General features: G+C 56.3%; 1 protein-coding gene and 1 long non-coding RNA gene across 2 annotated transcripts in view; both read left to right on the top strand.

Annotated features, from left to right (window-relative positions):
• The window catches only part of SHANK3 (SH3 and multiple ankyrin repeat domains 3), a 95,641-nt gene that overhangs the window by 73,922 nt on the left and 5,450 nt on the right, over positions 1-16,269 (top strand). Inside the window, exon 20 of the mRNA XM_088166128.1 lies at positions 5,442-7,767. Coding sequence (XP_088022254.1) covers positions 5,442-7,767 — 2,326 coding nt within the window. The remainder of the gene's footprint in view (positions 1-5,441; positions 7,768-16,269) is intronic.
• On the top strand, positions 7,830-11,385 carry LOC148223803 (uncharacterized). The gene is made up of 2 exons (XR_015804122.1): positions 7,830-10,417; positions 10,449-11,385. It is a non-coding gene; the product is annotated as an uncharacterized LOC148223803 (long non-coding RNA).

Consider the following 16,269-nt stretch of genomic DNA (forward strand, 5'->3'; position numbering starts at 1 on the left):
AATGCTCCCTGGCATTTGCAGTATTCCAGCAGCACTGCAGATTCCCAGGGAGGAAAGATGAAAAAATTCCCGGGGGAGGAAAATTCCCGGGATAAAGGTGGTTAACCCCTGGCTGGCTGGGGGGGCGGAAAAGGAGGGAAAAAAAAAAAAAAGCCAAAAATATTCCAGGAAAAACTCCCTGGATGAATGTGGTTTAACCCCTGGCTGGCTGGGGAAAAAAATAAAAAAGTGGGAGAAAAGATCAAAGAGATTCCAGGAAAAATTGGAAAAATTCCTGGGATGAAGGTGGTTAACCCCCGGCTGCCTGGAAAAAAATATGGGAAAAAAGATTCCAGGAGAAATTCCTGGGATAAAGGTGACTAACCCCTGGCTGTCTGGGGAAAAAAAATATTAGGAAAGATCAAAACGATTCCAGGAAAAATTCCTGGAATGGAAGTGGTTAACCCCTTGCTCGCTGGCAAAAAAAAAAAAAAAAAAAAAAAGAAAGTGAGAAAAGATCGAAAAGATTCCAGGAAAAATTCCCGGGATGAAGGTGGTTAACCCCGGGCTTGCTGCGAAATAAAAAAAAATTAAAAAAAAAAAAAAAAAAAAAAAAAAAAAAAAAGCGGGATGGGAGGAATATTTGGAGGAAAATGGGAAGGAGTGGGGGGAAGGGGAGGGAAGATGATTCCTGTCAGACTTCCAAGATTTCTGCCGGCGCCATCTGCTCCGGCAGCGGAGTTAAAAACGCTCCGGAGGCTGCGGAGCTGCCATGGATCCCGGAGAGAATTCCATAGGGTGGAGCCGCTGGTTTCGGAGGGGTGGGAGGGATTTGGGAATATTGGGAATGCTGGGAAGTGTCCTGGTGTTCAAGTGACTTCAGGAACGGAATCCTGGAATGGTTTAGGTGGGAAGGATCTTCGAGATTCCCAGATTCCAAGGGCAGGGACACGGCTCTCCATCCCAGGGTGCTCCAGCCGGACTTTGGGCACTGCCAGGGATCCAGGGGAAGCCACAGCTGCTCTGGGAATTCTGGGCCGATCCTTGGTGCCAGAGGATGGAGATTCCCAACCCTGGATACCAAAGGATGATGATTCCCATCCCTGAACACAAAAAGATGAAAATTCCCATCCCCGGATACCAAAAATTGGAGATTCCCATCCCTGGGTTCCAGAGGATGGAGATTCCCAACCCTGCACATGACAGGACAGAAATTCCCATCCCTGGATGCCAAAAGACGGGAATTCCCAACCCTGGATACCAAAAATTTGGGATTTCCATCCCTGGGCTCCAGAGGATGGAAATTCCCATCCCTGGATACCATAGGACAAATAATCCCATTCCTGGACATAAAAAGATGGGAATTCCCATTTCTGGCTCCAGAGGACAGAAATTCCCAATCACAGATACCAAAAATTGGAGATTCCCATTCCTGGACACCAGAGGATGGAAATTCCCATCCCTGCTTCCATAGGATTCCAATTCCCTCCCCCTTCCCACTCCTGCCTTTGCACCCTCCTGCTCCAGGTGGTTTTTTGGGATCTGCTCCCTCATCCCAGCCGTGGGAAGCAGCACTGGGAGCAGGGGGATCTTTATCCATCCCTAAGGAATGCATGGAATGAGGTTTTTCCAGGGATTTGGGCTGTTATGGCAACGGCCCCGGGAGCTTTCGCGCGAGGCTTTGTGTTTTCCTTGGAGATTAATTCCATGGAGCGCGCCCGGAATGGCTCCGGGGGTTGCCAGGCTACACCGGGAGCGTCATCCCCATCCCAGGGAAGTCATTCCGGATGCTGGGAGTCGATCCTTACTGGTCCTTACTGGTGGCTCCCTTTGGATTCCGGCTCTTCGTTCCCGAGCTCTGGAATTTGATGGCGGCCGTGTCCCGGAATTCCCAGGGAAGCCGTGGCTGCTCCTGGATCCCTGGGAGTGTCCAGGGAAATGTTGGAACACCCTGGGACTATGGAGGTGTCCCTGGCCTTGGAATGGGATTGGGATTGGGATTTGAGGTCCCTTCCCACTCAAACCATTCCATGATTTTTCCCCGGGAAGAACGTCCAGGCTGTGCAGGCTGTGGAATCTCCTTCCCCGGAGATATCCCCGGACACATCCCTGAGGAACATTCCCAAAGTCATCTCCAGTGGTTCCTCCCCCATTCCACGCTGGCTCCGAGCTCCCTTTTCCAGGGAATCTTGCCCAGATCCAGGAGGAAATTCCAGGATCTGGGAGCGGAGCCGCTGCCGAGGTGACACCTGAGGTGACTCCTCCCGGGAAGGGCTGGAAAACCGAGGGATGATCCAGGAATGATCCCGTGGCTGTGGCCCAGCCTGGAATGGTGGCTGGGAATGAACATGGAATTCCTGGGATATGGCTTTCCATAGTGTCCATTCCACCTGGCAGTTCCTTGGATGTGGTTTTTCCGTGGTTTTTCCATGTTATTCCCTACATTTGGCAATTCCTTGGATTTGATTTTCCCTACATTTGGCAATTCTTTGGATGTGATTTTCCACAGTATTCCCTGAACATGGAAATTCTTTGGATGTGGTTTTCAGTAGTGTCCCTGCCCTTGGTAATTCCTGGGATTTGGTTTTCCATGGTATTCCCTGCCCATGGCAATTCCTGGGATGTGGCTTTTCCATCATATTCCCTACTTTTGGCAATTCCTGGGGTGTGGATTTCCCGAGTCCCTTCCACTTGGCAGTTCCTGGGATGTGATTTTCCAATTTTCCCTATATTTGGTAGTTCCTTGGATGTAATTCTCCATAGTGTCCCTGCCCTTGGCAATTCCTGGGATGTGCTTCTTCCATGGCATTCCCTGCATTTTACAATTCCTTGGATGTGATTTTTCCATGGTGTCTCTGCCCTTGGAGATTCCTGGGATTTGGTTTTCCATAGTATTCCCTACCTTTGGCAATTCCTGGGTTGTCATTTTTCCATGGTATTCCCTGCCCTTCACAATTCCTTGGATGTGGTTTTTCATGGTTTTCCCTATATTTGGCAATTCCTTGGATTTGATTTTCCATGGTATTTATTCCCTACATTTAGCAATTCCTTGGATGTGGTTCCCATGGTACTCCCTAATTTTGGCAATTCCTTGGATGTGGTTTTCCATGGCGTCCCCTCCTCATTTGGGGAAAAAATGGAGGAGAGCTGGATCCAAGGACTGGGTGTCCCAATTTCCCCCTGATCCAGCAGCCACGCCCTGGACATTCCAGAGGGAAGATCCCACTTTCCCACTGGAATTCCTGCCCTAGCTCAGCCAGACACCACATTCCCAGGATGAGCTCTCCTATTCCATGTCCTGGGACATTCCAGGCCCAGGGATGGAGCTCTGAGCTTCCCAAATATCCCAGGGTCACCTCCCGGCCATTCCCAGAAATCTCCAGAAAGGCAGGACTGGGGTTTTTTTTTTTGGAAATCTTCCTGCTGCTCCCAGAACATTCCACAGCTCCATCTAGAGCAGGAGCCCAGATTCCCAAGGAAAAAAGGGCAAGGATGGGATCATCCTCCCGAATTCCCCCTGCTGGCCTCGGCTCCCAGGATTTCAAAAAAAGCTTGGAAAAGGAACATTTTCCATGGCTTTGTCCAGGCTCCCTTTGAACCTGTTCCGTGCTGCCGGTTCTTTATTCCCACTGCACATCCCCAATTCCCAAAAATAGCCCAGTTTCCAGCACGACCAACAGCATGGGATGGAATTTCAGTGCCAAATTCCTCCCTTTTGTCCCCATTGGATTCTGCCTCGGGTGGAATCGCTGACGGATTCCGGGCGGAGCTGCCGGAGCCTTTCAGTGCCACTGGAAGAGCATTTTCCATAAAGGAAAAGCTCCAGAGGCCAAAAAAAAAAAAAAAAAAAAAAAGAAAGAAAGAAAAGAAAAAGCCCAAATCCTCTCCGGAGCGGTTTGAAAGCTTGGGAAGAGCGGAGCAGGGATTGGGAAGGAGGAATTTTCCCCAAGGAAGGGTGAGCACGGCGGATCCGGGCTCGGGAATGAGGCTGGAGCTGGGAATGGAGGGAGGGAATTGTGGCGTGAATGGATTTTAGGATCATGGAATGGTTCGGGTTGGGAAGGCCCTTAAATCATCCCAATCCAGCCCTGATTTTTTTTTTCCTGCTTTTCCATCCAAATCCTCGCAGTGTCTCCGAGTATTCCGTGAAAAAGCAGGAATTCCTGCTAGACCCTGCCGGGCTCAGTCTGGCGCTCGGGAACAGATGTCACCCCTCGGGAAAGCGGGAAGTGTGACGGGAGCCGCGCCCGTGCCGGTGGCACTTGGATGTCTGGCACGTTGGCGGCACTTCCGTCACCGGGAACAGCTCCCGGGGGAGCTGATCCCATGGGAATGTGGCTGTGGGGGGAGGCTCTCGTGGAATCCTGGGATGGTTCGGATTGGGGTCACCTCAAAGCTCATCCCATTCCCAGCCTTTCCATGGGACACCTCCCATGGCCCCAGGGTGATCCAGCCTGGCCTTGGACACTTCCAGGGATGCAGGGGCAGCCACGGCTGCTCTGGGAATTCTGGCTGGGTGCTCCAGTCTCGGAGCTTCCGCTGGAAGCGAGGCTTGGAAAGAGGAAAAGTCTCGGGAACAAAGTGGGGTGTGAGGAACAACCCCAGCACTTTCCGGTCTGTCCCACTCTGGGAATTCTCTGGGAATGTCCTCTTCACTGCTCTCCTTGTTTTCCTTGGGAAGACAAGGAACTCATCCCTGATTTCGTTTTTTTCCTTGTTTTCCAGCTGGAGACAAGGAACTCATCCCTGACTCCCTTGTTTGCTTTGTTTTCCATGTGGAGATGTGAAACTTCTCCTTGGCTCCACTTCTTTCTTTTTTTTCCAAGTGGAGACAAGGAACTCATCCCTGATTCCTTTGTTTTCCTTGTTTTCCATGTGGAGAGAAAAAAACTCATCCTTGACTTTGCTCTTTTCCTTGTTTTCCATGTGGAGACAACAAATGCATCCCTGACTCCATTTCTCTCCTTGCTTTCCAGCTGGAGACAAGGAACTCATCCCTGATTCCCTTGTTTTCCTTTTTTTCCACGTGGAGATGTGAAATTTCTCTTTGGCTCCACTTCTCTCCTTGTTTCCCAAGTGGAGATAAGGAACTCATCCCTGATTCCATTGTTTCCCTTGGGAAGAAAAAAACTCATCCTTGATTCCATCATTTTCCTTGGGAAGACAAGGAACTCATCCCTGATTCCAATTTTTCCTTTTCCTTTTCTTTTCCTTTTCCTTTTTCCTTTCCCTTGGGAAGTCGAGGAGCTCCTCTCTGATTCTGTTGTTCCCTTGTTTCCCTTGGGAAGTCAAGGAGCTCCTCCCTGATTCCATCGTTTTCCTTGGGAAGACAAGGAACTCATCCCTGATTCCACTGTTTCCCTTGAGAAATCAAGGAGCTCATCCCTGATTCCGATTTTTCCTTGTTTCCCTTGGGAAGTCGAGGATCTCCTCCCTGACTCCGTTGTCTCCCTTCTTTCCAGGGGAAGACGAGAAACTGGCCGCGTCCTTGCTGGACGGGAAGTTCCCGCGGAGCACCTCCATGACGGACACGGTCCGGGAAGGCCACGGGATCCCCCCTCCCCCCCAGACCGCCCCTCCCCCGCCCCCCTCCCCCTATTACTTCGACACCGGCCCCCCTCCGTCCTTCTCGCCGCCGCCGCCGCCGGGCCGGGCCTACGACACCATCCGCTCCAGCTTCAAGCCGGGCTTGGAAGCCAAACTCCACGGGCTGCCGCAGGTGCTGAGCGCGGCCGAGATGTACGACCAGGCCCGGGGCTCCATGCCCTACCCCGAGAGGCAGAAGAGAGCCCGCTCCATGATAATCCTCCAGGATTCCTCCCACCTCCCCGTGGAACCCACCGAGATCCCGCGGCCCGGCCCGGCGGCGACGCCTCCGGAGAAGCTCAAGAGGAAGGGCAGGGTCATCGACAACCCCTACGCCAACATGGGCCAGTTCAACGTCAGCCTCTTCGCCCCCACCAAGCCGCAGAGGAAGAAGAGTCCCCTGGTCAAGCAGCTCCAGGTGGAGGACGCCCAGGAACGGGCGGCCTTGGCCATCACCGGCGGCTACTCCTCCCGGGAGCCGTCGCCCACGCGCCGGAGCCACCGCCTGGAATACCAGCACCACCCCGGCATCGCTCAGGTGGAAGCCGCCGGCCTCCCCTTCGCCACCGCCATCGCCGCCGGCGTCATGAAGGACCGGGACCGGCGGCTGGACGAGCGGAGGAAATCCACGGTGTTCCTGTCGGTGGGAGCCATCGAGGGGCCGGCGCCGGGCGGCAGCGAGATGCCGTCGCTGCAGCAGTCGCGCTCCATCGACGAGCGGCTCCTGGGCAGCCGGGACGTCCTCCTGCCGTCCCCCGTGTCAGCTTTAAAGCCATTAATCAGCAGCTCCTCCTCGACCTTCATCCACCCCCTGACGGGAAAGCCCCTGGATCCCAACTCGCCCCTGGCGCTGGCGCTGGCCGCAAGGGAACGGGCGCTGTCCACTCAAGTCCCATCCCGGTCGCCCACCCCGATCCACAGCCCCGACTCGGACAGAGCCGCGCCCCTGTTTGTGGACATCCAAACCAAAGAACCGGACAGGGGGGACTTGGAGAGCTTGGTGTCCCCCGCCTACTCCCCCGGAGGGAAGGCGGTGATGGCGGCCGACGCCGGCGCTCTGACCCCCACCAAGAGCCCCTGGGCGACTCCGACCACCCTGCGGAAGGAGCCCGAGGTGCGAGCGGAGCCGCCGGGCAAGGAGGAGAAGAAACCCGAGGACAAGAAGTCCATGATCATCAGCATCGTGGACACGTCGCAGCAGAAGACCGCCGGCCTCATCATGGTCCACGCCACCAGTAACGGTCAAGACGAGATCGGCCTGGAGATCAAAGAGGAGAGCCCGGCCGTGCCCGAGGTCTGCGCGGAGCCGGTCGAGTCCCCCAAGGCCGAGCCCCAGCCCAGCCCCGTGGGGAAGCCGCCGGCCAGCCCGGCCTCGGAGAAGGCGCTGGGCCAGGGCAGCTCGGAGGAGGAGGTGGAGCCCTACACGGTGACCCTCCCGCCGGCCCAGCTGTCCTCCAGCGACGAGGAGACCCGCGAGGAGCTGGCCAAGATCGGGCTGGTGCCACCCCCGGATGAATTCGCCAACGGGGTGCTGGTGACCACCCCCGGCACCCCCGTGAGCCACCTGGCCGCGCCCAGCACGCCGTCCCTGCCAGCGGCAGCAGTAGCACCTTCTCCCCCCGGCGCGACACCCTCAGGGAAGCCCTCGGACACCCCCGCGGCCCCGGAGTCGGCGGCGGACTCGGGAGTGGAAGAGGTGGACACCAGGAGCTCCAGCGACCACCACCTGGAGACCACGAGCACCATCTCCACGGTCTCCAGCATGTCCACGCTGTCCTCGGAGAGCGGCGAGCCCACCGACACCTACACGTCCTTCGCCGACGGCCAAACTTTTCTACTCGAGAAGCCACCAGTGCCTCCAAAGCCCAAACTCAAGTCCCAGCTCAGCAAGGGGCCGGTTACTTTCAGGGACCCACTTTTGAAGCAGTCTTCGGACAGCGAGCTCATCTCCCAGCACCACGCGGCCACGCTGGCGGCCACCAGCGCGGCCCGGCCACGCTACCTCTTTCAGAGAAGGTCCAAGCTATGGGGCGACCCCATGGAGAGCAGGCCCGGCCACGGGGCCGAAGAGGACAAACCAACTGTGATCAGCGAGCTGAGCTCCCGCCTCCAGCAGCTCAACAAGGACACGCGCTCCTTGGGCGAGGAACCGGCCGGCTCCGCGCTGGATCCCGGCAAGAAGTCGCCGGTGGTGGCCGCACGGTAAGGGCCGGGCGTGGCCGGGGACGGGGACGGGGACAGGGCGGGCGTGGCTTCGAGGGACATCCCGGAGCTGCGGGAGCTCGGCGGAGGGGCCGGGACGTGTGCGGGAGGATTGGGCTGGGCCCGGCGTGTCGTGGTCGTGGCTGCTGCCCCCGCTCCGCCTTTGCCGTGGCGCCGTGTCCTGCCCTGCCTGTGTGACAGGGCTGTGGTGACAACGGCCGTGCTGTGGTGGCAACGGCCGTGCTGTGGTGGCAATGGCCGTGCTGTGGTGGCAATGGCCATGCTGTGGTGGCAATGCTGTGGTGACAACGATGATATAGTGACAATAACAATGCGGTGGTGACAATGACGATGTTGTGGTGACGATGACAATGTCGTGGTGGCAATGCTGTGGTGACAGTGGGGATGCTGAGGTGACAATGACAATGCTGTGGTGACAGTGACAATGCCGTGGTGACAATGACGATATAGTGACAATGACAATGTAGTGACAATGACAATGTAGTGACAATGACAAAGTGCTGACAACAGGGATGCTGTGGTGACAGTGATGATGTGACAGTGGCAATGCTGTGGTGACAATGGCAATGCTGATGTGACAATGCAGTGGTGACAATGGAGATGGGGATGCTGTGATGACGATGATGTGGTGACAACGACAATGCTGTGGTGACAATGGGGATGCCATGGTGACAATGACGATGCTGTGCTGACAATGGCGATGCTGAGGTGACAATGACAACGGTGTGGTGGCAATGCTATGGTGACAATGGGGATGCCGTGGTGACAATGCTGTGACGACAGCGATCATGTGATGACAATGCCAATGCCATGGTGACAATAGCAATGCCTTGGTGACAATGACGATGCCTTGGTGACAATGGCGATGCCTTGGTGACAGTGACAAGGCTGTGGTGAAAATGACGACGTGCTGACAATGACGACATGGTGACAATGATGCCGTGATGACACTGTCAAAGCCGTGGTGACAATGACAACGCCATGGTGACAATGACAACGCCATGGTGACATTGTCAACACTGTGTTGATGATGACAATGTTCTGGTGACAATGCTAATGCCATGGTGACAATGCCAATTCTCTGGTGACAATGTTGAGTCCTGGGTCACCCCTTCCGTGTTCACTCCTGGCCGGATGGGATTTTCCAGGATTTCCATTTCCGAGGACCTCCAGGTTCTGTCCCACTCAGGAGGTGACAAAGGTGGCCGGTGGCACCCCCTGGACAGGACAAGGTGGCACCAACCCCACCCTGGTTCTGCCTCACCCACCCTGCCCTAAAACGATCCCAAACCTTCCACATCAGAGTCCAGATCCTGAAAAAGCTTGGGAATATTAAATCCCAGCAGGAAGGGACCCAAAATCCAAGTCCTGTCTTGCCCTTCCAGGTGTGGCCCCACGGGGCCACCATGAGCCGGTGTCACGCAGTGTCACTCAGTGTCACCCATGGGTGCCAGGAGCCCTGGATCAGGGGCAGCCATTCCCATGGGAAAAGCTTTTCCAACCCAACCATCCCGGCCACGGCTGCTCCCTGCACGCGGCGCTGGCACAGGAAGGGACATTTCAGGTGGTGGCCTTGGGGACAAAGTGTCCTGGAGCATCACCCTGGCCTATCCCAGCAGATTCAAACTGGGAATACTGGGAGCAGATCCGGGGCTGTCTCCCTGCCCCAGGGTGTCACCCGAGGTCCCCTCCCTCATCCCGAGCTGAGGGTGTTTGGGGATCCTCTGGAATCGGGGCTGTGCCCATCTCCAGCGGCGCCAGAAATCTGGGAATTCCAGGCTTTTACAAGCCCTGCCAGAATTCCACAAAATTCCACTCCTGGTTTGGGGTTCCCTGCTGGGAATCCTCTGGTCCCCGGTGACATTGGAATGTCCCTTTCCCTGTCCCCATCCCTTCCATCTGTGTCCATCCACTCTCTCCGGTTTTCCCCCGGAGCAATTTCACCGATTTCGAGGATCACCCCTTCTCCATCCTCTCTTCCTGCCTTCCCCGTGATTCCCGCAATTCCCAGGGATCCGTGCCCCCCTCATCCGGCCCCCAGAGCCTCCTGTTTTCCCGCACATCCCGTCCTTGCTCCCCCCTTCCCGCTGGAATCCGGCCCTTGCAGCCATCCCGCAGAGTCCCACATTCCCGGCTTTTTCCCTTTTGGGAAAGTCACGTTGCCTTTCATCTCCCGAGTTTTGGGCTCTCAAAACTTCTCCCGGGAAGTGAAAGTTCAGTGGTGAACGGAATTTTGAATGATGGTGGCAGTGTCCGAGCTCTCCTGGTGGTTTTTTTTTTTATGGAATTGCTGTGAATTCAGGGAATAATGGGAGCAGGGTTAGGTAAGAGGGAGTGACCCAGTTTGGGATGCGTTCTCCAGGCTCTGGAATTGTCCAGAGAAGGGAAGTGTCACCTGAACGTCCCTCAAGAGCTGCTGGGAGCCAGAGGTGGCCTGGAATCCCACAGGGATGGGGACAGGGATGGCAGCCTGGAATTCTGCAGGGATGGGGACAATGAGGTGACCTGGAGTCCCCAAAAGGACACTGAGGGGTCTTGGAATCCCACAAGGAACAGGGACACTGAGGTGTCCTGGAATCCCCAGAGGGGACACTGAGGTGTCCCAGAGTCACCAAAAGGGGACACTGAGGTGTCCTGGAATCTGGGAATGGGACACTGAGGTGTCCTGGAATCCCACAGGGACGGGGACTCTGATGTTCCCACACCTGATCCTTCCCAGCCCTTCCAATGGCTCTGGATCCATGGGATTGGCAGAGCAGCTGCCATTGGGGAATCATGCTGGAATTCCTCCCTCCCCACATTCCTGCTGAATTCCCAGCAATTCCATGCAAGCTCAGGGAATTCCCAGCTCCAGAGCAATCCCTGGCGCCTTTCCCTGACCGATCCCTCTGGGAATGCTCCCTGGGAATCCCCGATCCGTGACTTTTTCCCTCGCTCTAACTCCGGCTCTGTCTCCTCCCAAGCCGGGCGTCCACGGAAGGACCTTTGAGCCGAGGGCCTGGGAAAGAGCCCAAGGAATTCTGACACTGGGAACGTCAGGTCACGGCTCAGGCCACACCCGGGACGGTGACAATGGCAGCGGAGCAAGGGGACAATTCCCTTCATCCGTGGTGGCCCTTGGTGGCCGTGTCCAAGAGCGGCTTCCTCGTGTTTAACCCAAAATCCTGGAATTGTTGAGGTTGGAGAATCCCTCTGATCCCACCGAGTCCAACCATTGCCAGCACTGCCCCGTGTCCCCCAAGTGCCACATCCACACGGCTTTTAATCCCACCGGGAACGGGGACTCCGCCCCTTCCCTGGGCATCCCATTCCAACGCTTCATCAACTTTCCGGGAAGGAGTTTTCCCAAAATCCAGCTTCACCTCCAGGTGATTCCCTTTCATTCCTTGGGAGCAGAGCCCACCTTGCCCCGGCTGGAATTCCTGTCTGGGATTCCTGGGAGTGGTGACGGGATCCTGGAAAAACCCCAGGATCCTGGAAAACCCCGCTGAGGCGCGGGGGAGGTTCGGGATGTGCCGGAGCCGCTCCCGGTGCCGGGAGCCGCGCGTGTTCCGTGTGTGACATCCGTGTCCCCAATAAAGCTGACGGTGACCGTGACAGGTGTGTGTGTGTCATTGGGGACACGCCCATTCCCAGGATTTTTCGGGAGCCACATTCCCCGCCCGGAGCCATCTCCAGCTCCAGGCGACATTCCCGCAGAATTCCCGCCACGTTCCCGTCCCGCCTCCCCCTGTCCCCTGCCCCACCCAGCCCTGCCAGGCTCTCGCCATCCATAATCCCGACTGGATCCATCTTCCCAACCTCTGGGACTCACCAGGAGCATCCCAAACATCCCAAAAACCCCTCCTCAGCTGCTTTGTGTTTTCCAGCCGATCGGAACGATCCCATGGTGCTTTAATTCCCAGGAATTTGGGGTGTGGAGGGCCCAGGATCTGTCCAGGTCATTTTTGTATTTTGTGTTTTCCTCTGGAATTTGGAAGGAGGCTCCAAGTCCAGAACTGTGGGAGCTTTGCCCATCCCAAGGGTTCTTCCAGTTAAATCCCAGCCACAGATTTCCAGCTTTTCCAAGAGTTTTCCCTGGCAGTGATAAATCTCCAAGGCAACTTCCAGGAGAGTTCCGAGGTTTTGGGGCTCTGGAGTTGGGCCGGGGGAGCTTTTCCAAAGGGACCTGGGGACTCCCAGGAGCATCCCAAAAGTCCCAGCTTGGGGCTCTGGATCCAAGCTCAGGGGAGATTTTCCAAGGGATCTCGGTGATTCCCAAGGAGAATCCCAAATATCGAGTTTGGGGCTCTGGATCTGAGCTCAGGGAATCTTTGCCAAGGGCTCCTGGTGATTCCCAAGGAGAATCCCGATTATCCCAGTTTGTGGCTCCAGATCTGGACTCAGGGGAGCTTTTCCAAAGGGTTCTGGCTCCTGGGAACTTCCAGGATCATCCCAATGGTCCCAGTTTGGGGCTCCAGATCCAAGCTCAGGGAAGATTTTCCAAGGGATCCTGGTGATTCCTGAGGAGAATCCCAAATATCGAGTTTGGGGCTCCAGATCCAAGATCAGGGAATCTTTTCTAAGGGCTCCTGGGGACTACCAGGAACATCCCAAATGTCCTGGTTTGGGGCTCCGGATCTGAGCTCAGAGAATCTTTTCCAAAGGGGTCATGGTGATTCCCCAGGAGAATCCCAAATTTCGAGTTTGGGGCTTCAGATCCGAGTTCAGGAAAGATTTTCCAAGGAGTTCTGGCTCCTGGAGACTCCCAGGAACATCCCAAATATCCCGGTTTGGAGCTCTGGATCCGAGGGAAACTTTTCCAAGGGTTTTTTTTTGTGTCTTTGCTCGTTCTTTTGTTTCTCTTTAACCCCAAAAGGCTCCCGGGAAGCGGAATTTGAGCTTCCAAAGGGAGCGTTTCCGGTGCTGCTCTGCAATTCCACGAATTCCTTTGTATTCCCGCAGATCTGAGGGAGAAGGAGAAGAAACTTGAGCCCTTTGGGGTTTGAGTTCCTTTTAGGGTAAAGCTGCCTCTTTTTCTCCGATCCTAAATGAATTCCGTGTCCCGGAAGTGGCGTCACATCCCAGCCAAAGCTTGGAAAGGCACCCCCTGTTTCCTTGTAGGCTTGGGTGGGGCTTTCCCGGGGAAATTCCCACGGGAAGCAGGGATTTGGGGTGAAAATCGGGGGAATTGGCTGCGGGGAGGGAAGGAAAAGGGGATTGGAATGGCTGGGTGAGGGAGAGTGGGAATAGAGGGAGTTTGTGTGGCAGGGAGGGGTGGGAATGAGGTGGCCACGTTTGGAGAGGAGGTGGCCACGTTTGGGAAAAGGTGACGAGGATCGGGAAGGAGTGGCCAGGACTGGGATGGAGGTGGCCAGGATTGAGGAGGAGGTGGCCAGGTTGGGGAAGGAAGTGGCCAGGATTGGGATGGAGGTTCCAGGATTGAGATGGAGGTTCCAGGATCGATTGGGATGGAGATTCCAGGATTAATTGGGATGGACATTGCAAGATTGGGATGGAGGTTCCAGGACTGGGATTAAGGCTCCAGGATTGGGATTGAGGATCCAGGATTGGGAATGAGGTGGCCAGGACTGGGAATGAGGTGGCCACGCTGCCGATGGCCACAACCCCTGCATTCTCCACCCTCCCTCCCCCGGGGTTCCATGGATTTCACTTCCCATGGGAAGAGGCTTCCCCAGAGCTCTCCAGGCACAGTGGGATCTCCTGGATCCCCTCCCCTCTGGGTTTCCCTGGAATTTCCTCCAGGTTCTCCAAGGACATCGGGCTGAGGCCGGGGACCCTTCCCACCAGCAGAGCCTTGGGGGAGCTCAGGGAGGCTGAGCCGTGGAAAAACCGGGAATTCTGGGGCTCTGGATCCCAGGTGATCCCGCGGGATCTGGGGAGGGTTTGATGCCTACAAGGAGACAGGGTCCCAGCACGTGTCCTGTCCCGGTGTCACCGCGTCCCCGCTCCGCTGGCTTCTCCCATCCCAACCTCACCCTCATCACCCTCATCCCAAGGAAACGGGACTTTTTTGGGAAATCTGGGGTGGCTGGAGCTCCGTGGGAGGAGCTCCAGGTCCTGAAGGAGCCTCCAAGTGGGAAAAGTGGGAAGTGTCCCCAGCCCGGGGCGTTCCCATCCACCAGGGATTTGTCACCTTTTCCTGGAGGTGCAGACCATGGGGGAAGGGCTTTTCCTTGGAGAAATCCAGAGGGATCCGTTCCAGCTGCAGTTCAGGGAAGGAGGGAGCTCCAGAAGTTCCCCAGGATCTCTCGTGGGAAGAGATTGGCTTGGGGAGGCCGAGGGCCAACGCCAAAGGAATTGGGAATTTTTCCTGTGAATTCCGGCCCTGAATTCCCTTTTCCTGAAGGGATCAGAGAAGGAAAAAAGGGAATTTTAGTTACAACATCCCTGACCCAGCCAGACCTCCCCGCTGGAGCTTCCCGGATACCGGGATTGCTCCGGATTGTCCGTGCTCGGGACAGAGCTCGTGGATAAATCCCAATCCCAAAACTTCTCTGGAAAAATCCCAGATGGAGCCTGAGACCCCCTTGGGTCTCCTCTCCATCCCTGTCCTGGCGTGGTCGCCTTGGGATGTTTTTCCCAAGGGATAACCACGTGTCCTTCCCCAAAAATTCCCAAACCCTCATTCCCAAATGTTCCCCAGGCTCTGCTCCAATGGCAGCTCCCAACTTTTGGCATTCCCGAGGTGTCCCCGCTCCCGGCACAGCTCCGACATTTCCCCTGCAGAAAGGGATAAAATTGGGAATAATCCAGGGGGTTTGGGGGCCGCCATTCCAAACCTGGAAGCTGCTGGTCCTTATCCAGGTGGGATGAGGCCGTTCCCTCCTTCCCGACAGCACAGCCGAGGGATCCCGGGGAAATTCCACAGGATATTCCCTCCGGGAAGCACCGAATCCCCAGGAACATCCCGCGGCCTTTGGGGGTGGCCGATGGCACCGTCACTGTCACCAGCCCCGGGGGGACATGGAAAAACTTGGGAATTTTGTGTCGGCTGCTCGGTGTTGTTTTGGCTGTGGGGCATTTTTCTCATGCATTTGTTGTTTCCTTCCTTTCCCGAATCCCTGCCTTTCCCAAATCTCTGTTCCTCCCCAAATCCCTCTTGCCCAAATCCTCGCCTTTCCTAAATCCCTTCCCTTTCGAAATCCCTGCATTCCCCATTTCCCTTCCTTTCCCTAATTCCTCTCCTTCCCAAATCCCTGTTCCTCCTCAAATCCCAGTCTTTCCCAAATCCTTGACCCTTTCCCAAATTCCTTGCTTTCCCAAACCCTTGCCTTTCCTAAATCCCCGCAATTCCCATTTCCCCGCCTTTCCCAAATCCCTTCCCTTCCTAAATCCCTGCAATTCCCCTTTCCCTGTTCCTCCCCAAATCCCTGCAATTCCCATTTCCCTGCCTTCCCCTAATCCCTGTTCCTCCCCAAATCCCCGCCTTTCCCAGATCCCTTTCCCTCTGCTCCCTCTTTTCCCAGCCCTCCCAGCAGCTCTGTCGCTGTCCACCCCTCCAGGCTTTGGCTGAATCCATGCAATTCCAACCGCCCCATTCCCGGCCGGCCACGCCCTCCCCCATCCCACGGGAACCATCCCGATTCCACCCCCCCCCTCCCCAAATTCCCATTCCCTCCTCCATCCCCCCCCCCCCCCCCCATTCCCAATTCCCACCCCCACCTCCCCCCAAACCCAACCTGGGGGTCTCCACTCAGGGAACACCGCGACGCCCAAGGCCGGATTCCCCGCGGTTCTCCCGGCCCTGAATCCCTCGGGATCGACGTCCGGTGGCTTCTTTTTTCCGTGTGGCGCTTCCCGGACCGGAGCTAACATTTCTCTCATTGCCTCTTTTCCTGCTTCCATGTGCATGTCCCGCTGCTCTGTCCTAGATCCGCCTCTGGCCTCCGGAGGGTGGGCGAGTTGTGTAAGTGAGCACGTTCCCATTCCATAGCTCCATCCCACCGGGAATGTCCCATTCCTCACCTGTCTTCTTCCCCTTTCCCCGGTGAGGCCCCCCCCGCTCCCGCCGGTATTCCCGAGGTTTTTTTTGGTTTTTGTTTTTTTTTTATTTGGGGGAGGCGGCGGGAGCGGAGCCGGCTCCGGGATGTGCGTGTGTCCCTTCGGGAGCATGGCCCTGTCCCTGTGCTGTGGTGGCGTGTCCGGCTCTTCCCGCTGAGGTGTTCCCGCTGAGGAAATTCCCGTCGGGATCCCCCGGGGAAGGGGGGGGGATTGGGATGGGGAGGTGGGAGAGATCCGGGAAGAGTCCCAGGAAGGGTAGGAGAGATTCCAAGAAAGGTGGGAGAGACCCCAGAAGGATGGAAAAGGTCCCGGGAAGGGTGGGAAAGACACTGGGAAGTGGGAAAGGATTCCAGGAAAGGGGAAAGGATCGCAAAAAAGGTGGGAAAGATCACAGGAAGGGTAAGGAAGGACACCAGGAATGGTGGAGAGACCTCAGGAAGGGTGGGAGGGACTTCAGGAAGGATGGGAAAGATCCCA

Source organism: Sturnus vulgaris, chromosome 5 (assembly GCF_052056855.1).
Source record: "Sturnus vulgaris isolate bStuVul1 chromosome 5, bStuVul1.hap1, whole genome shotgun sequence".
In the NCBI taxonomy this organism is placed as follows: domain Eukaryota; kingdom Metazoa; phylum Chordata; class Aves; order Passeriformes; family Sturnidae; genus Sturnus; species Sturnus vulgaris.